The sequence below is a fragment of the Drosophila montana genome, unplaced genomic scaffold (assembly GCF_035044405.1).
Source record: "Drosophila montana isolate Dmon_TW-CO22-7 unplaced genomic scaffold, ASM3504440v1 contig_3200_1, whole genome shotgun sequence".
Classification (NCBI taxonomy): Eukaryota; Metazoa; Arthropoda; class Insecta; order Diptera; family Drosophilidae; genus Drosophila; species Drosophila montana.
The window spans coordinates 1,405,567-1,425,472 of NW_026998080.1; the positions used below are offsets into that span (position 1 = coordinate 1,405,567).

Below are 19,906 nucleotides of genomic sequence, written 5' to 3' on the forward strand. Positions count from 1 at the left end.
TGCTTTTAAAGCTGTTTGACATTGATCAGCGGATACCTGATAACCCCACCTGTTTGCAAATACCTGTACAGCGTCAAATACAATTTATTGCTGAGTAATTTGATTAGTTATAGCCGAACATCAACTAACATCATAACACAGAGCTGAAAAGGGCGATAGTAGGAAACGAACCAGGACCAGGGACATCGGGACAGGGCGGGAAGGAACGGGGCGTGACGGGACGGAGCGGGACGGAGCAATGCGCCTGCGAATACCTGAGGATGGGCGGATGGGATGACGAGCGTTGTCGACGCTGCAGCGGAAGTCGAAAATAACCCAATGGAGCAGGTACATACATATATATATTACGTACATACGTAAGTATGTGCATTTATTTTTCGGTACAAAGAAATAATACAACCAAAAATAAGACACTCTGAAAATGGACGATCATAATGATGATGACGGAGCAGCAGCAGCAGCAGCAGACGATGATATGGCACAAAATGCGCGAATGCGAATGAATAGATATACAGCTATAGATACAGATACAGATACAGATACATACAGTCAGAGGCATACATATGCTGTCAACGCAACGTTGATTATCGCTACCGTGCGGGGGCGACGGCGGCCAGCAGACAAATTGCCATTTACACCACTTACAAGCAGCAACAGCAGCAGTGGCAGCAGCGGCAGCAGCAGCAGCGACGGCGCCGACAAGTGCCAGCGCAGCTACAACTGCCAGCTTCAGATACAGATACAGATACAGATACATTTACAACCAACAGATACTGGCAACAGGCACAGATACGGCTACAATGTTGGGCCGCACTCGTCTAGCGTTGTCTCGCTCTGACGCAAGTGCGGCAATTGCGCGTCTGCGTTTGCGTGGTGTGGGCGTGGCCGCTGCCTAGGACACACCCCTTTGCCAATGGCAGACCGTAGCATAGATACACACACACACACACACACACACACACATGTATATATGCACACTGCTTGTGTGCGTGTTACAGTTACAGTTACGTGAGTGCGTGCAACATGCCTCATGTGGCACTTTGTTGCATTGTTGTTGCTGCTGCTGCTGCCTGCGCCGCAGATTTGAGAAGCTGCCGCTGACGTTTTGAATAAATTTTAATTGAATTCGCACAATGAAACTGTTTACTTAACCTGCCACTTTGCAAGATGAGCTTCATTCACACGAACACACGCACACACACGCACACCTATATACAATATATGCAATCGAGTGTGCGTGTGTGTGTGGGTGTGTGGCCATATATCTCCTGGTTTAATTACAGCAAGCGCGGGACTTGTGTTAAAACTCGTTAAATATGCAACAGCAACAGAATCTGGCTGCAAGTTGAGCTTCGGCCAGCGACTCGCATATGCTGCATATAATTAACAATGCCAAAAGTATGCGCATTCTTCTATAAGCTAAATAATTGTATATATTTTAATGACTGTACAAACGCGAGCTGTTGCAGACTGTCTGGCAACTCTGTTGTTGCATTTCCCAATACCAAAGTGTTACTTTAGACAAGAAGCAATAATATACATAAATACCCAAAAATATATATTCATATCTATGTAAATATGGCGGACTGATTGACTGATTGTTATCAAACCGTTTGGGTTATCCTAATTTATTTATATATATTAATTTATATTTTGTAACTGTACTTACTTTGTGTAATACGAAAAATACAACGTAAAGTGGATTAACAGCGATCAAATTTGTATACATTTTATTTAGATACATATTTTATATAATATAGTTAATATTTGTGCTGATATTCCCTTTGTTTTAAGCTTAATAAATGTACAATTATTCTATGCAGATGAACTAAACCGAACAACAGAATAAATACCCCGATCCGCTGGATAGAAATGGGGATACTTACAATAATAATAATAAAGGGTATGATGTTTTTGTGCAAATGTATGTAACAGATATGCAAGTAGTCTCTCAGTTTTAAGCAGACATGATCAATATATAGTACATCATATACTGCCATGAACAACTTTTTAGTTCTTACAGATATCTTCTCCATACCCATATAAATAATATGTTTTCTGTACCCTTGTAGGGGGTATTATAATATTGTCATGAAATGTGTAATGCCTCGAAGGACTCCATAAATATATATATAATCCTGGTCAGCATCAAAGGACGGGTAGCTCTTGTCATGTCCGTCTGCCAGTCCGATAACTTGACAGTATACAAACAATCGATAAGTATCGATATCGATATCTTGTTTTTTGAGCAAATCTCTTTGATTTGAATGGCTTCTCACCAAATTTGAAATAAAGCTTCTAGAAAAATAGATACAGATCAAGTATCTTCATTTCTACTCTTTTGCGGATCGGACCTTATTTACCCAAGACAAAGACTTAGTTATTTTAAAAATATTGTTGGAATATCTCAAATCTTTAAAGTCAAATCTTCAAATAATATACCTCTTTAAACTTATACGGATCAAGAGTCTCTATTGTCATATACGTAATTCGTTCCGCATCTGTGAAAATAGCAGGCTGTGAAGATTGGCTGGCCTTTATATAAAATTTCAAAAAAAAACATCATAAATTTGCTTAATATCTGCATATAATTCGTATATCTCAAGTAAAGGTAGATACTCAGCCATTGATAGCTTGACATCGAATCTATAATAAGCATAATAATGAGCTTGGCGTTCGTCGTGCGACTACCCCTATCCTTCTCCTGCTGGCGCAGCATCTTGAGCTTTTCCCATGCCATGCCTACCTCCCTCCTCCCATTCCAGCCCAGCCCCCCTCTCTCCGGCTCGAGAGTTTCCGTCACCCGAATCACGTGTCAGGTAAAATGTGGTTGTCTGTGTGTCTGCGTGTGTGTGTGCGCAGCACAGTCCTTCATTAAGTTAATAACAGTTTCCCTCGACGAGTACAAAGTGAAATGGTGAAAAATCCGTTTCACAATTTTCCACTGAAGCCATCGTTCGTGCCGCCCCCCCCCCCCTTCCCTCCCGCACACTTTCTTTCGGCTTCAACTGTAACTGTAATTTGGCCAAGCGCTTGCCTTTTGATTCTGCAACGGGTTTGTTTGGTTTTGAATTTCAGCCGCGCGCGAGAGCTGCACAGAAGCCCTCGCAGGCGCCACTCTCGCTTGTCGGATTGTGTTTTACATCTTGATTATCTTCCGTTTGTTTATGCTACATAAACACACTCACACACACGCACACGTACACAGGGGCAGGCCAACCCCCGCAGCTGGGCGAAATGTGAAATAATATATTTCTATTCAAATCCATTCAAGGATAAGAAGTCAATCAGTCTTCAAAGTGCAAAGGATTTTGCACTTTGTCAAATTCAAATTGTGTACAAAATCCCGCTCCGTTTCGTTCCGTTCTTCGTTCTCTGTTCTCTTGAGTTCCGTTCAGTTCCTTGTAGAAACCACAGCAGCAGCATCTGGCTGCCCTCAAAACTTAATCCGTCAGCTGGCGAACAACCCCCAAGACGTTCCACAAAAGGCAACAAGCTTGCAAATTGAAACTGTCAATCCCCGTTCCCCGTTCCCCGTTCCCCGTTCCCCTTACCCCAACCAGCCCTCCTCCAGCCATTCCGGCCAGAGTCAAACTGCGCGAAGGCGTCTGATGGCACGTGGCCACACGGCAAGGGTCTGGACACAAAGAAGCCAGCACCAGAACCAAGACCAAAGCCAACGCCATCACCAACACCATCACCTATCCATTCTTCAATTACCCTTTCGACTGCGACGACGGGTCACATTATCGTAATCGCATCCTAATTGCGAGAAAATTACGCCCACGTGCGGCTGTAACCTGATCATCATCAAAGGAGTTTTCAATGCCGCTCAAAAAAAAAAAATGTGAATAGTCAGACCTTCAGACCAAATCGATGTGTTCTGGAAATGGTAAACGTGAAAATCGTAATCAAACATCGATAAATTAAAACGTTATTTGAAATAGGCATTCATAAGTTCTAATTGGGATATACCCTGTAACCACAAGCAGGTTGGCATAACAAGCATTCTCCTTCCGGTTGGCAAATTCAAATTCAAACATTCACTCTCCTCGGCCAAATATTTTGATCTAGCTGGAAATGTCCGACTATAAGATACCCTAAAAGAAATATTTCTGAAATATTCCTTATCTGTTTATAGAATACGAGAGCCCAAATACCAAATATCGCTATTATTTTGTATCGATATAATGGACACGATAAATCGACAATACATTCTTCTTACATGCATTTCTTCCGTCTGTTACACAGACCTACACAAAAGCTATGTACCCTTTGCCCCGTGCTCTAGTCGTTGCCTAATAACGATATACCCTGTAATCAGCACCGATTTAGCATAACTTATTCTCCACACGCTACTAAACCTTTTTGTGGAGCGTAAAGATGGTAGGTGCTGGCTAAAAGACAATCCCATGCTTTGTAGCTTTGATAATCCGAGTGTATCGACACGCATCGACTACTCGATATCGATAATTATATACGTCGATAACAGGAAAACAGTTATCTGCGTAGCGTATAAGAATAAATATTCAAATTTGGTAGCGTGAATATTTTATTATTTGTGACAACTTTCTTATATGTTAAATTTTCTATAAGTTTGTATACGTCGAGTACAGTATAAAATACATACGACATAAATATACAAAATAGTTGTATTCATACGGATGTCACGTTTACGCCAAACTACGTATATATATACGTATATATAGATATTTACACCTGACTGAGGGCTTTCCATCCTTTTTGTGATGATTGCTGCTCATTCAGATTAGCCATCAACGGGCTCAGGTTTCTCCTCTGCGATGAGGAAACGCCAAACCACGGGCACCAATGTGGCGGCTACCAAATGAGCAACGAAATAAACCCACAAGCCATTGAACTGTTGACTTATGCACGCTGGAGCAAGGCTGCGAAAGAAGTTCAGACTGCATCCGCCCAAATTGATCTGTGAAATAAAATGGGTTTTAAATTGTATATAAATATATATATGTATACCACCCGGCTTGTTCCGGGTCAAGTAAAAGTAATACGCAAATGTTGGGACATTTCAAAAGTACTGCTGGATTCGAACCGACCACCTTCCGCTTGTTAGTCCTGCTCAAATTCGAACCAAGTTGACTTGGTTCGAACCAGACCTTCAACTTGAAGCCATTGTTGGAGCAGATACAAAATGTGGATAGTGCCTCACAATTTTAGACAGGCTCTTTCTGAGAATTTAAAACAAACTAATTTTGTGTTCGGGTTTGTCATTCGGCCTTTTTTTAGTCAACTAAAAAAGAGTAGCTAACCCAGGTCAAGGCTCCATTAAATTTTTAGGCAAGCCCAAGAGAAATATCGTCTGAAAAACATCATTCATATCATATCTCGGAAAAATAAAATTCAAAATTTTGGGCGCGTTGAGCTTGTGGTTGTCGATTGGCATTACAAAAATGAAAATCTAAATTTTATACCATTGTCGAATCGTGAGGATCAGTACTATCGATTTGCATCAAAGCAATAAAAATCGAAATATTGGCCAAAATCGGCAAAATGGCAAGGCGTTACATCACGTTTTTTCTAAAATTCGGGGTCTGTTCGAAAATCAAAACTTTTTGATCCCTTTTTTTGAATATCTCGGGTAAACATTGTCAGATTTTGAAATGTTATACCTTTTTGAATTCGTAAGAATCCATATTATCAATTGGCATACAAACATTTCAAAAATCGATGGGTTAAAAAATGTGGTTGACCAAAAACCGATTCGTTTGTAAGGACAACATTTTTTGTTGATGTTTTGGAATATCTCGGCCAAATAATGTCCGATTTGGGAATTTTATACCACTTTGGACTTGTACGGATCAGTACTATCGATTGGCATCAAAACAATGAAAATCGAAATTTTGGCCAAAATCGGCAAAATGGCAAGGCGTTACCATTTTGGACTCGTAAGGCTTAGTACTATCGATTGGCATCAAAACAATGAAAATCGAAATTTTGGCCAAAATCGGCAAAATGGCAAGGGGTTACATCACGTTTTTTCTAAAATTCGGGTAAATATTGTCAGATTTTGAAATGTTATACCTTTTTGAATTCGTAAGGATCCATATTATCAATTGGCATTAAAACATTTCAAAAATCGATTGGTTAATTAAACCTTTAAACCATTAAAACATTTCAAAAATCGATTGGTTAAAAAATGTGGTTGACCAAAAACCGATTCGTTTGTAAGGTCAACCTTTTTTGTAGATTTTTTTGAATATCTCGGCCAAATAATGTCCGATTTGGGAATTTTTATCCATTTTGGACTCGTAAGGATCAGTACTATCGATTGGCATCAAAACAATGAACATCGAAATTTTGGCCAAAATCGGCAAAATGGCAAGGCGTTACATCACGTTTTTTCTAAAATTCGGGGTCGGTTCGAAAATCGAAACTTTTTTGATCCCTTTTTTGAATATCTCGGGTAAATATTGTCAGATTTTGAAATGTTATACCTTTTTGATTTCGTAAGGATCCATATTATTAATTGGCATTTAAACATTTCAGAAAGCGATTGGCTAAAAAAGTGGTTGACCAAAAACCGATTCGTTTGTAAAGTCAACCTTTTTTGTAGATTTTTTGGAATATTCCAAATAATGTCCGATTTGGGAACTTTTTATTAAAATCTAAATTTTGACGCAAATCGGCAAAATGGAAATCACGTGTTTTCTAAAATTCGGGGTCGGTTCGAAAATCAAAACTTTTTGATGTTTGTTTTTTTAATATCTAATAACGGTTGGTGGTTCGGTTGCAAACTCAAAATAAAATTGTCAGTGGCTCGGTGCACGGTCCTTAAGATTCGATACGAGAACCTTGGATCAAGTGGTCCATTAAGTGGTCTGGTTCGGTTTAAACCTAAATTTAAGTTCTATCTAAAATTTTCGACCGATCATTTCTATGTAATATGATAAAGTGGGCCGAAATTATTAGTACAATGTACCCTATGCCTAGCTTAAGAACTGCATGTCAAACGGACATGGCTATATACGTTTCTATATTTACCGTTGCAAAGGACAAGGCAGCGATTGTGAATCCAATGCGGAGAGACATCGTGTCGTATGCGTTATCACTGCGCTTATCCCAGACAGCGCAATAGGCGAACATCAAGAGCATCATCGCAACAAGCTCGACTGCCAAATACTTGTAATCCTTCAAAATGGGTACCGTACAACAGAACTGTTTGGTACCATTTGGCTGTACACCAAAGGCCATTCCGGCGCCGATAAAAGCTCCCAGTAATTGTGCAAGCATATAGCAGAGCATCAATTGCCACTCCATGACACCGACAATTGTGGCCGCGGCACTCACAGCTGGATTCAGATGGGCGCCGCTCATGAAGGCGAATATGTGAATGGCCGCCAAGTAAATAAGGCCCCAGACGAGCGATTTCATCGGATCCGGCGTACCGTCAATGCAGCATCCAAGTACTAGAATCATCGCGGTTCCAGTAAATTCGGCAAACACTTTCTTAAGAAGCTCCATATCCCACTTAAAATTTCCCATGATTTAAATTTGTACCGTGACACGTGACAAAAAATATGATTATATAAGGAAATATTGTGCTCCGGTTTCAAATAATACTTGAATTTAACTGTGTTTTTTTTTCCGGCTGATCTGCCACAATCATAAGCTTCAAAGCTCAAATTGACCTCAGCCTACTACAAGTGGGCATATAGACTATATCTTAAATATAGACAGCAAGAACTTTATATAAAAGTTTTAAATGTTCTAAGGATCGCGCCAAAAGCCAGGTTCACGAACCGATCGCGGGGCAAGGCATTAGCTCGCATGCGCTACGGTCGAACTAGGGCAATTTTCGTTAAAAGAAACTCTGGCAACTCGATTTCTTGTTTAATTTTATTAACGGTAATCGGGTCATCGGTCGCTGTTATCGTACATTTGAAAAAAGCCGCGTATTCAAATAAGTTACTTTTCTACTTTCTTCTTTAAAATAGTTTTCTGCTTGTTGTTCTAAACTAATTCTGATAAATATATTATTATTATAATAATATTCTCACACTTAAAGATGTTTTGATAACTAAACATTCTTCTTCAATTTGGACTGCCAAATAAATGTTCACTTGGCTCCTTTTACTTTTACATTTCTGTTTCTTGCCCATATACCCGATCTTAATGAAATTTTCAGCAGTAAATCTTAAAAAAAGAAACAATTAAATTGTGGTTTTAATTAATTTAAAAGAGGCAGGCGGGGGTTATCGATAGCTATAGGAAATATCCTCATTTTAAATAAAGGCAATGTGATGTAGTTTTTCGATGAGAAGGCTTTACATATACCGAGTTGACCGGTTGATGCACTTCGAAAAATGTATTATTTTATTGTCATTTGGTATCATGTTGCTGACAGTTGGATAGACACATACACATATTGAAATATTGTTTTGTTAATTGAACATTCATCTCCAATTTGGAAGAGTTCTGAATAAATTTTCACTTGGCTATTGGTTACACTTGTAGAGAGAAATGTGCTTCCCTTATTCACCACCACCTCCTTCAGCCTTGACTGTCTCCGGTTTGTTTTGCAGGTAGAGAAAGCGCCAGGCGAACGCCAGCAGAATCGCCGTGACTGGGGGCACAGCCACATAGATGTAGATGTGATTATAGGCACCTGCAGCTATTGCTGGCCAGAGCGATCTAAATGGACTCATGCAGGATCGCGTGAAATTGGCCTGGAAATAGCAGCAGAAGAAATTATATATATTGCATTGAATTTCATTGCATTGTGAGACTTACTCCAACAAATGTGGCAGCAACGACGATCAATCCAATCCGCAGTGATATGGACTCCAGCATCGTCTCGTTACTTTCATGCCATGAAGCGCACATGGCAAATACCCAGGCTCCGGTCATATAAAATTCCAACAATATCGCTTTCCACATAGGATCCACATTTAACGCTGTACAGCAAAATTTTTGGTTTTTTATATGCGAGTTATAGAATATACCAAATGAGAGACCGAAGCCCAAGGCCGATCCGATAAGCTGCATGAGTATATAAAGCAGGCCATCGATAATCTTTACGTTCTCGAGTATCATGGATGCAATGGAAATACACGGATTTATGTGTGCACCAGACACTATCCGAAATGCTTGCGTCGCTGCAAGAACACTTCCGCCCCAACTCATTGCATAAGCAAATGAGCCCGTTAAAGGCAAAGCAATACCTAGGAAAGTTTGCTCGGTAAGAGAGCAGCCAATAAATTGAACAAAGAAGCTGGCAAGAAACTCGCACAAAAGTTTTACAATCAATGCCTTATTACATTTACCCATTTTTGGAAAAGGATAATATTAAAAAAGATTTAAAACTTCGATAATTTGGTTTGCCCGACTGAATGAACTTTGTTGCTATGATTCTTGGTACAACAATTTTTTTATAAGATGTATTTAATTTTCAACGTTTGCAAAAGCCTACTATGACTATGGGGAAATTATCAAAAAAATCGTATCCTTTCAAGCTGTATAATATGGATATTAGTATACATAAAGATACTTTTTATGTTCCTTGAGAGTCTATTGAATATATTAAATCCAAACACAATTCATTTCAGAGACCTATGTTCACAAAATTCGTTATGCCAACCCCTTAACATTTTTGTCAACATTTCAAATTCGATGGGGTAGACAATTTGCGACACATTTTAATTATATATTTTATTTTAACAAGTGTATAAATGGTAATTTGTTTGAGCTGATTTTCAAATTTGAATTTTGAAAGACCGCTAACCGGGCACAGAGCTGCAACTCGATTATTAAATCGATTTGTAAGATATATTTTTATTTTGTAGGGTGACCGTATCGCGTTGTGGGGTGGCAACGTCATTTTCGCTCGCTTACCAACACTGTGCAAGAAACTAACGACGAATCAACAACCCCCAAATGAAACGGCAGACATTCAATTTTAAAAATTGAATTTCAGTCCGCAGTCTTCGGTTTTGCCAAGTAAACGTGCTTCTTATACGCGCTGTTTGTACTATTTTCCCCATATACGCAAATACATACACCCATCCAATGCGTGTGTCGGCGCGCGGCAGCGAAAAATGTACAATAAATAATGCAAATAAAAACGTTAAGCATTGCCACAGCTAAATGCAAATAGACGCAATAATAATTATGTCGTCTCAATGCGACAACAATTGAAAAAAGCTTGCAGCGTCTAATGAAGTGTACTCAACTATGTGCAATTAGTTATTATAATTAATAAAAACCAACGTTAGTAAAAGCCAGCGATAATAATAAAATAATAATAATATTATAGGACGAGAAGGCTCGGTCAGTCGACAAACATTTTTTGAATGATATCGATTTTCCGTTACATCGTTATACACACACTCTGACCGAGTTTACACATTACGCCGCGCGCAAGCACACGCCCCTCTTGAAGCCACAGACCACAGGCCACACACCCAACCACCCCGCGCACACACACACCCAGCAGGTGTTGGGGAGGGGGTGCTCGTCTTTGTCTTTCTCGATGTGTGTGTGTGCCTGGTCCGTTAAAGCACAGTGACAGTGGGCGATGTTTAATTGTTGCTTGTCGGTGGAAACTCTGCTTTGAAAGCCCACAAAAGGTTTTCCGCACATCAGCACATACATACATACATCGCAGTACATCGTATCGCAATAAGAAGCATGTTTTATTTGGCACTAATTAAATAGGGACGGACAAACATTTCAGGTGAGCCTACAATCAATGTTCATTCTTCGGTTTTCTTTAATTTTTTTGTTATTAATTTTGTTGGCATTTTCATGCGTAACGCGGACGCAGAAAAAAACAGCTACAGCAACAACGACTGTACGTAGAGAGCTGCTCAATTAGCTCAATTTATTTTTAATCCGCCAAACACACACCCACACACACACACACACACACACACACACACACACACAGAGACACACACACATATATATAAAATGGCGCATTGTGCGCTTAATTTGTAATTCGCTTTTCGCTGTAGGTTTTCGTTTCCATTTCAAGCTGATTTTGAATACGCTGCAGCCGTAATCGACTCTTCTATCTACTTTTATGCTCTTAACAGGAACACAATTGTAAATAGCATCATCAGAGAACCTCAGAACGACAACAGCGGCGACAGCGGCGACAACAACGCAATCTTTGCTAACGGTCATCAAGTTGAGCTCAGCTAAGGTGTGTGTGTGTGTGCGTGTGCGTGAGTGTGTGTGAGTGCCAAGATGGCAGGACAAAGGCAACTGATTGTCCACTACACGCATACAGCGGGCGCCATTGGATGTCTGCTGTTGTTTTTGGTCCAGACACTCGCCCAGGGCACACCGCAACAAGTGTGCCCAGAGCAGGGCGATATCTCGCCCTGTATATGCACGGTGAAGAAGAACGGACTCGATATACTGTGCGAGGCCACGGATCTGGTGCATATTACCAAATCGATGGGCACGCTGAAGGGCAAAAGTCCGATCATATTTTATTTGAAGCTCCGCCACAATAATCTGCCCAAGCTGCAGGGATTCGTATTTCTGGCTCTGGACATACGCCATTTAACAATACACAACAGCAGCCTGGCGGCCATCGAGGAGAACGCACTGAGTTCGCTGGGTGAGTGCCGACTAAAACATCAGAATTATCCAATATAATTATAATTCATACATTTCGTAGGCAATGGACTCACACAGCTGGACGTATCACTGAATCAGATGAAAACTGTGCCGTCGCAGGTCAGTTCTGCCCTTTGTATTTAATAACATACGAATATCAGCATACTGATCTCACTAAAATACCGAAACACACGACTATCAGCATACATATTTCGATTAAATTATCGATAACTTTAACATGCCTAACGGCAATCCTTGGCAGCCATTTTGGCATTTATTCAAATAGCTTTAAGAGAGAAAACAAGTGCAAATTAATATAGTATTTGTACTATTCACATTTTAATTCAAATTTGAATGAATATATGTAATAATTTATTATATTTTACATAGAATGTTTTACATTTAGATTCCGACATATTTTTCTTAAATTATCGTGAATTTTTGAATGTTTCAATTTATTTCACTGCCAAATAAGAGTATAACAATCCAAAAAATCCAATTTTAAAAATGAATTTATATAAATATCTGTATTTTACAGGCGCTGCAACATCTGTATCACTTGTTAATTTTGAACTTGAATCACAATAAAATCACCGTCATACATAACAATGCTTTCGAAGGGCTGGACACCCTGGAGATACTTACGCTCTATGAGAACAAAATAACACAGATCGATCCGGAAGCATTCCGCGGCCTGGAGAAGTAAATAACATTAAGTTTAACTGAATTTAAAGACTAATTTTGTATTGAATTTTCAGAAAACTAAAGCGTTTGAATCTGGGTGGCAACGATCTATCGAATGTGCCACAAAAGTCGCTCTCCATATTGGATACATTGAAGAAACTCGAGATACAGGAGAACAAGATACGTACGATCAGTGAGGGTGATTTTGAAGGTAAGGCTGCTGTAAATTTCTATTGGTATTAGCTGCTAAAGTTAATCGACTTTTTGACAGGTCTACAGAATTTGGATTCTTTGATATTAGCACATAATATGATCACAACCGTGCCTGCAAATGTATTCTCCCACTTAATCCTACTCAACTCGCTGGAACTGGAGGGCAATAAGATCAGCGTAATTGATAAGGATGCGTTTAGGGGTCTTGAGGGTAAGCTGCAGCGAAGCGTCCTTCATAAAGCCTCACCTAATGACGGATAACAAATTTCCAGAGAATCTACAGTACTTGCGTCTGGGCGATAATAATATTAATGCCATACCCAGTGAGGCACTGCGTCCGTTGCATCGTCTACGCCATTTAGATTTGCGGAACAACAACATCAATGTGCTGGCCGATGATGCTTTTACCGGATACGGCGATTCGCTGACGTTTCTCAATCTGCAGAAGAATGAGTAAAGCACGCAATATCTAGCAAAAAGAAGAAAAGACTCCCAAACTAACGTCTATATTTATCGTCTCTCACACCTTTTCGTTTTGTAGCATCAAAGTTCTGCCCAGCACTCTATTCGAGAATCTCAACTCGCTGGAAACGTTGAATCTGCAGAATAACAAGTTGCAGCGAATACCGCAGGATACAATGGAACCAGTCATCGATACGTTACGCATAATTGACATCACTGGCAAGTGTTGTAATAAATGATACTATAGAATCTTAAATTTATATATATATATATATCTTTGTGCAGACAATCCGTTGAACTGTTCGTGCGAATTGTCCTGGTTCCCCAAGCTGTTGGAGGATCTGAAGAACAAGGACGATGAAATGTCACAAAAGAAGAAGCCATTGTGCCACATGTCGCTGGATAATCGCGAGTACTTTGTGCAAGCGATGCCCACCGAGAAGATGCACTGCGCTGGCCTCAATGTGAGTCCCTCACCCACCAGCGGCGGTCTCATGCGGATACTGCAAGTGAACATTTTGGCCCAAATAGCCATGTGTAGCGTGGCATTTCTGAGTAGCGTTTAATATGCAACTCCAAGCAGCATACGCAATCGTATCAATTGCATTCACATCCGTTTTTCCGTTAAGTTATCCATATACATGTATATATATTTACACATATATATATATATATATATATGTGTATATATATACACACATTATTGTATGTGGGTGTTCATGATGGATCATCATCATCAGACATAGACGAAGTGATACTTATGCCCCCTAAAAAACCAAAACCAAAACCAAAACCAAAATACCAAAAACCACTTTTGTACGCCTACAAACCATTTCTGTGTTGTTGTATTGTATTTTTTATTATAGATTATAGTGAATCCGTGAATTATGCAACTCTGGCAATTGTTAGACTCAATATGCACGCAACCAACAGCAACAACAGCCCACAAAAAACAAGCTGCAATATCACCCGCAAGTGCCCCATCGAAACTGAATACCCAAAATGCAAATGATACACACCCACCTTGTTGTATTGATATTATATTGATGCCAATATGTCATAAATCGCGAGAGAAAAACAAAAACAGAAATGAAGTAAAGAAGTAAAGATAAACAAATCATGAATTCCATAAACAACACACAAAACATTTACGCACTGTGGACAGTAGCCCGACATCGTTGCTAGGCAGAACCTAGGCAGAACCGTTAAATCGACCGACAAAAATCGATCATTAATTGTTAACGGTATAAATCGTGTTATCGATAGGCATTATAAACGTAGCTTAGAGTTAAGTGAACAATTTAGAGATTCAAATTTGAATGCAAACAAAAGCAAACCGAAACATATCAGAAAACGTGAATTGTTACAAGTTAAGCGATATTATTATTATCATTATTATTATTATTATTATAATTATAGAACTTTAAGAGCAAGAGTTTAACTACTTACACATACTACTATCAAATTTTGTGTGTATTGTGTATATCTATGTACCTATTTAGTAGTACTATGTGTCGTCGTCGTCTTGTCGTCGCTGTTGTGAGATACAATCATTATAAACGATTTTCTTTGTGGTTTTATCTATTTGACCTTTTCTATTCAAGTTTTTCCAAGCAGCATATCAAAAAGCATGCAACCTAGTCGAAATTTTTGCAATATTTATCGATTATTTACCAAAGAAATACTAATGCTATTTATATATGTATCTACCTAAAACGAAAAAAAAAAACCCAAAAAGAAAAAGCAAAAAAAAAGTAATATAAAATTAAAAACGAAATTGTACGCGTTCGAATGGGAGAAGAATAACATTTGCATCAATCACCAAGAACTGATTATGAAATAAGTAGTTTGTACTCTTTATATGCAAGCAGAAGAGAGAAGCATGAAGCAAGAAGCGGATAGGCGGATAAGTTGCAGCGTCCGCATATACACGATATCAATTATTATATACATAATCGTTATATATTATACATATACAATACTATATATTGTAATATCACAACATATCGCAAAATGCAACAACAACTAAAAAAAAATACAAAAATAATTTTTTACAATTACTTTTGAGCATGTGCAACAATTTAAAAAAAAAAACACACACACACAATTTGTGAAATTGTTTTCTTGTTTTGTTTTTGATGTTTGTATGTTTCTATGTACCTCTATTGAATTGTATTTGAACTAAGTTATACATATATACATATTATATATATATATACATATACCTGTTTCGTACTAAGTATCGTGCATAAGCTATTTTGTATTTACATTTTACTAACTAAAAAGTTGTTTTCTTGGGCAGAGTTCGCCAGTTCGGTTGGGTCAGTTAGCCGTTAGCTGGCGTCCATGCCCGAAAGCAAACATTCAAAATAATTTCAAAAAAATACTCGAAATATTTTCAAAAGAATGCGCTGCAGCCCAACTCGGGTCAGTTGGCGGCAACAGCTGTTCTTTTCAAAATATTACCACAAAAAACAAAAGCAAACCGAATCCGAATCCATGGAGCAGTTCCGTTGTCTTCGTTGTGGAACACAGAGTGTGTAGTGTTTATCCATGCATACTATGTGTTCCCAATTGAGCCAATTATAAAGAATAAAAAATCATATTGGTTACTAACACACACATGTCGCGTGTTTTTATTTCAATTGCCACAACTTTTAGTCATATGGCCCGAAAGTAGAGGGTCCTCGGCAGGGGAAAGCCATTAAAAGCGCTCGCTATGGGCACCGTATAGGCGCCCATATTGGGAAAGCCCAACAGATCGCCACGATTCAAGTTGGGCAGACGCAGATTCTCGGATATCTTCAAAAAAATATTAATTAATATTAAGTGCAAAGGGAAACAGGTTAAGTTATTTAAACTAACCTTGTCCAGCGCATCACAGCTGGGACCCCAGATCAGGCTCTTGAATGTGGGCAAGGACTCGGCGCCCTCCTAAGATAAACAACTTTTATTATTATCTATTTTCATTCAGATATCTGACACTTACCAGATAATGCTGCGCCGTGACCAGCTGATGGTCGTAGAGTATGCAATTGAAGGAGCCATAGACACCATCGTTCAGATAGTACATCACAGTGTCCAGCTTGCCGGCCGCATTGCGCACCTCGCGCTTGGCATGAATCTTGCAGACCAGTGTATATGCGGCGGCCACAAAGAAGCGACCCGGTTCCGCGATTATCTCAATGCGCTTATCCACAAAATGCTTCTGCACAGCGCGATTTACATTGGCAGCTATCTAGAATTCCCTTTCGTTTAATGATTTTCTTTAAATTTAATGTGAAGCAACCGGAATACCTTCACGAACTGCTCGTCATCGCTGCCCGGAAAACCACCGCCAATATCCAATAACTTCAGATCGTAGCCCAACAGTTCCCCAAATTTGAATATGTTTTTGGCCTTCTTGATGGCACGCTCGTAGGCCTCCAATTCAGTGCAGCCGGAGCCAACGTGAAAGCTGGTGCCTGTTACCTGAGTATAGATTCAAATTATATAAAATGACATTAGCCTAAAGTGGTTTTTAGCTGCAACATTAATTGTACATATAAACGTTTTAACTATAAATATGACGAATGACTGACAACTGGTAAAAATACAACAACATTGGCTTTTAAATATTTTTAAAGTGGTTTAATACAAGGATTAATCCAGCAAATTAAAAAAGCTACACTAGAAGAATACTTGAATCTATTACAATGGCACAAATGTGTTAAATAGTAGCTTTTGATTAATTCAATCGCACTTAATTAATACAATTTTCTTGCTAAAAGCAATATTGAGCCTAAAAAGCTCCTTTATATTAATTTCAAAATGAATGCAGCAAAATTGTTTAGTTTTAAAGTTTAGCTAGGGCTACCTGTGCTAAAAAGAACATTCTCAAAAACGTATGAATCTTTGTTTCCCTTCAAATAATACTATTTTAACTCACTTAAGCTCTTGTTAAGGATTAATCGAACAGAAAAGACAAGCTTTAAGTGTAAAGTTTCAATACCTAAGGCAAAACTGTGCTTAAAGTAGTTTTGGAAAAGCTTTGAAGCTTAAAGTGCATTGAATTAATACAAAGCTTTCAAAGCTCCTTTAAGCCAGTTTTCTTTTGTTTTTAGCTAACCGCTGTTTCAAAGCTAATGTCATGGGCCAATCGACAATCTAACATATTTGTCTGACTCACTGTCAAATCCAGAGATTTGGCCAGCAGCATCAAGGCCGAGGCATCAACGTCCGCATCGCAACCAAATTTATCGCCCAGCGGGCACTGCGCGGCCTTTGCCTCCGACTTGAAGCGAACAATCAGACTGTAGAAAAATTCCCACAATTATAAGAGAGAGATTCAACGAGAGATAAGGCAATATTCACTTGGAATTGGGATAGTGCTTGTGTAGCTTGTAAATCTCAAATTCGTTGTCCACGGTGCCCTTGAGCACCTGGCGCTGCTTGGCGTAGTCCAAGTGGCTGATGGGACGGCAAGGATTGGCGAAGATGATGCGCTCGGGCGACACATCACAGTCCAGCACCTATTCAAATAGATATACAATCAAATATATGAAAATACATTCGAGCTATATACGAACCAGCTTGAGCTCATTTTTGGAGGCGCAATCAAAGCCAACGCCCAGCGCGGCCAGAGTTTGCACAATCCGCGGATCGTCGTTGCACTTGACGGCATAGTAGGGCTTGATGCGGGGCAGCTGCTGTTGCCACAGGCGGAACTTGCGCTCCACACTGGACAGATCGCATATATTGAGCGCCTCATCGCAGTCCTGCACCTGAGCCTCGTCTATAACCCGGCGTATGTCCAGCACGTGCTCATAGTAGTTGATACTTGACACTTCCATTTCTGTCGAGGAACGAAACGACTTGCGAAAGCGAGATGAAAAACTTAACTGATTAGCAGACTGTGCGAAGAGCTAAAATGTGCACACTTTGTATACCCTGTAAAAATGAAAACAGCTTAAAGGGGTAGCATTAAGCTGGACTCGTATGTTTAATAGGGCCGTAAGCCCACGATTCACGATTCGAACCAAACAAGATTAAGCCGAGTTTTTGGTTCAAAACTTTGCTTGTCATATATTTTTATTTAGACTTATTCACATATATATTAACGAAATAATTCTTATATAATTGCTTGTGATGGAAGTTTTTTTTTTGTACACTTTAGCCGCCAAGACTTAGACTTGGACTTTCCTATCTTAAACAAATAAAAAACTAAAACTTAAAAACTAGCGAGATTTTTATTTAAGCCAAAAGAGAAGAGAAGCCAAAATACCAGACTTAATATTTAAGTAAATCATTTTAATTGTTCCGCTGCTAAGCCTTTGAATTGTTTGCATATGATTGAAGAATACCATATGTGCAGGGCATCGCCAAGTCGAGATCAATTTTAATCCAGAGTTTGTAATTTTTTGAATTCTTATCAGCAAAGTGACAAAGTTGAACGCCTGCCGTTCGATCCATTTACGAAATCGCAACAGACTTGGAAAACATTTAGAGTCGAGCGCGTGTCCACTCGAATGTCCATTTGTTTAGCGGGGCGGGGCGGGGTGGAGGGGCGGGGCGGGATGTGAATAGGATCGGAAACAATGCGCCTCTAATTGGCGGCAAAAGGTCAACCCAAAGGCCGTTACATGTGCGAATCTCCATTTTATAGTTAATTTCTTTTTGGGAAGATTCGTACGTGAGTTTCACGTGCCAGCGAAAATTATTTACAACCTACAATATTTGGGATCGTAAATAATTTTAATGCCTCGAGCATGTAAAACTAATAAAATGTAAATTTCCACAAAGCGCTAAACCCAAATGCGCATAATTGACACTCCGAGCGCGGACACCGGGCCGAGACAACAATCCACCCCGCCGAGCTCGAGCCTCAGGCCCACCAGACAATAACAATAAAAATCTATGCGGCGTGTCCGGCGGAGGGTTGGGAGTGGAATATATATATATATGTACTCGTTGGATTGCCTTGCGGGGCTGACACTTGTGACCAAGGACAAACGACCGCAAACTCCCTCTACTCAATTGATGGGCAATTATAAATTAAAATCAAACTCTTGAAATCGATATTGCAATTGTCAGTATGTCTGCGTATGTCTGTGTGTGTGTGTGTGTGTGTGTGTGTGTGTTATCGATCAATCGTTAATTGGGCGAGTCATCGAATGGTATGCTGCACCCTTTGGCCAGGTAACGGTCGAGCAAAAAACATTTGACAGCTGTCAAAAAAGCAATATTGAGCGATTGTCTCTATAAAATGCATCCAGTCACGCTTAAGATCTGTTTTTCTAGCAGAATATCATTGCCATATCCCCTTTTCATTTCCAATTGCAATCAAATATCATTTTTGCTGCCCAGCACAATTAGTTGCGTGTGTCATCATTCATTCATTTCAGTTTTGAGTGTGCATCGCATCCTTTTCCATTGCCTTTCTCATGTACTTTTTCATGTCCTCTTCGCGCACTTCACTTTGAGTGATGTGACAAATGCGCGGACAAGCCGCAAAGTGCTTCAAATTCGGTTTCCATTCTCGCCGCGGAGAGATCGAGCAAAAAGTGAGGCGTTGTTAAATTGAAAAACTCGTTTTTTAATTTACACTTAAATGCATTTAAATCATTTTGTAATAAGCCCACGAAATTTAAATGTATATATCATTAATTATTGGCTGCACTCCTGGAACCTGACAGACAGCTCAGTTCCCACACTAGAATACAAAAAACTTCCATTTGAAGTAAATATACATTAGATCAGAGAGAAATGTTCTATGGAAATCAATGGAAGAAAATCTAAATATTTGAATATTTGAGTTTATATAGAAAGACTTTGCCGGACATACTGCTGTCCAAAGTCCTTCAACAATTTCTATTAGAGCAACTAATTGGGGCGACGGCAGCATGAGATACGAGATTATCTTTGTGGGTCAGGTGAAAGGTTCACAGTTAGCTAGACACATTTC

At 39.4% G+C, this 19,906-nt stretch overlaps 4 protein-coding genes across 5 annotated transcripts; 1 reads left to right on the forward strand and 3 right to left on the reverse strand.

Annotated features, from left to right (window-relative positions):
* Window positions 1–4,534: 4,534 nt before the first annotated feature.
* Window positions 4,535–7,625, reverse strand: LOC135431655 (uncharacterized). The gene is made up of 2 exons (XM_064686895.1): window positions 7,021–7,625; window positions 4,535–4,945 (listed from the first exon to the last, which is right to left on the reverse strand). Exons 1-2 carry the CDS (start codon window positions 7,519–7,521, stop codon window positions 4,769–4,771), a joined length of 678 nt encoding a protein of 225 aa, XP_064542965.1. The 5' UTR covers window positions 7,522–7,625; the 3' UTR covers window positions 4,535–4,768.
* A 657-nt stretch (window positions 7,626–8,282) lies between these two features.
* On the reverse strand, window positions 8,283–9,395 carry LOC135431654 (uncharacterized). The gene is made up of 2 exons (XM_064686894.1): window positions 8,770–9,395; window positions 8,283–8,705 (listed from the first exon to the last, which is right to left on the reverse strand). The coding sequence occupies exons 1-2, from the start codon at window positions 9,304–9,306 to the stop codon at window positions 8,511–8,513; spliced, it is 732 nt and encodes a 243-aa protein (XP_064542964.1). The 5' UTR covers window positions 9,307–9,395; the 3' UTR covers window positions 8,283–8,510.
* A 553-nt stretch (window positions 9,396–9,948) lies between these two features.
* LOC135431716 (slit homolog 2 protein) lies at window positions 9,949–15,585 on the forward strand. Of its 2 annotated transcripts, XM_064686981.1 has the most exons (10): window positions 9,950–10,711; window positions 11,073–11,605; window positions 11,666–11,724; window positions 12,143–12,306; window positions 12,363–12,499; window positions 12,560–12,712; window positions 12,774–12,954; window positions 13,043–13,182; window positions 13,249–13,427; window positions 13,830–15,585. In XM_064686981.1, exons 2-10 carry the CDS (start codon window positions 11,227–11,229, stop codon window positions 13,845–13,847), a joined length of 1,410 nt encoding a protein of 469 aa, XP_064543051.1. In that variant the 5' UTR covers window positions 9,950–10,711; window positions 11,073–11,226; the 3' UTR covers window positions 13,848–15,585. The 2 variants fall into 2 exon arrangements, with proteins under 2 accessions (XP_064543050.1, XP_064543051.1); XM_064686980.1 differs by having other exon boundaries at window positions 9,949–10,711; window positions 13,249–15,585.
* On the reverse strand, window positions 15,569–17,844 carry Odc1 (Ornithine decarboxylase 1). Its single transcript, XM_064686982.1, has 7 exons — window positions 17,532–17,844; window positions 17,317–17,474; window positions 17,132–17,255; window positions 16,261–16,434; window positions 15,953–16,201; window positions 15,829–15,897; window positions 15,569–15,765 (listed from the first exon to the last, which is right to left on the reverse strand). The coding sequence occupies exons 1-7, from the start codon at window positions 17,793–17,795 to the stop codon at window positions 15,625–15,627; spliced, it is 1,179 nt and encodes a 392-aa protein (XP_064543052.1). The 5' UTR covers window positions 17,796–17,844; the 3' UTR covers window positions 15,569–15,624.
* Window positions 17,845–19,906: the final 2,062 nt, after the last annotated feature.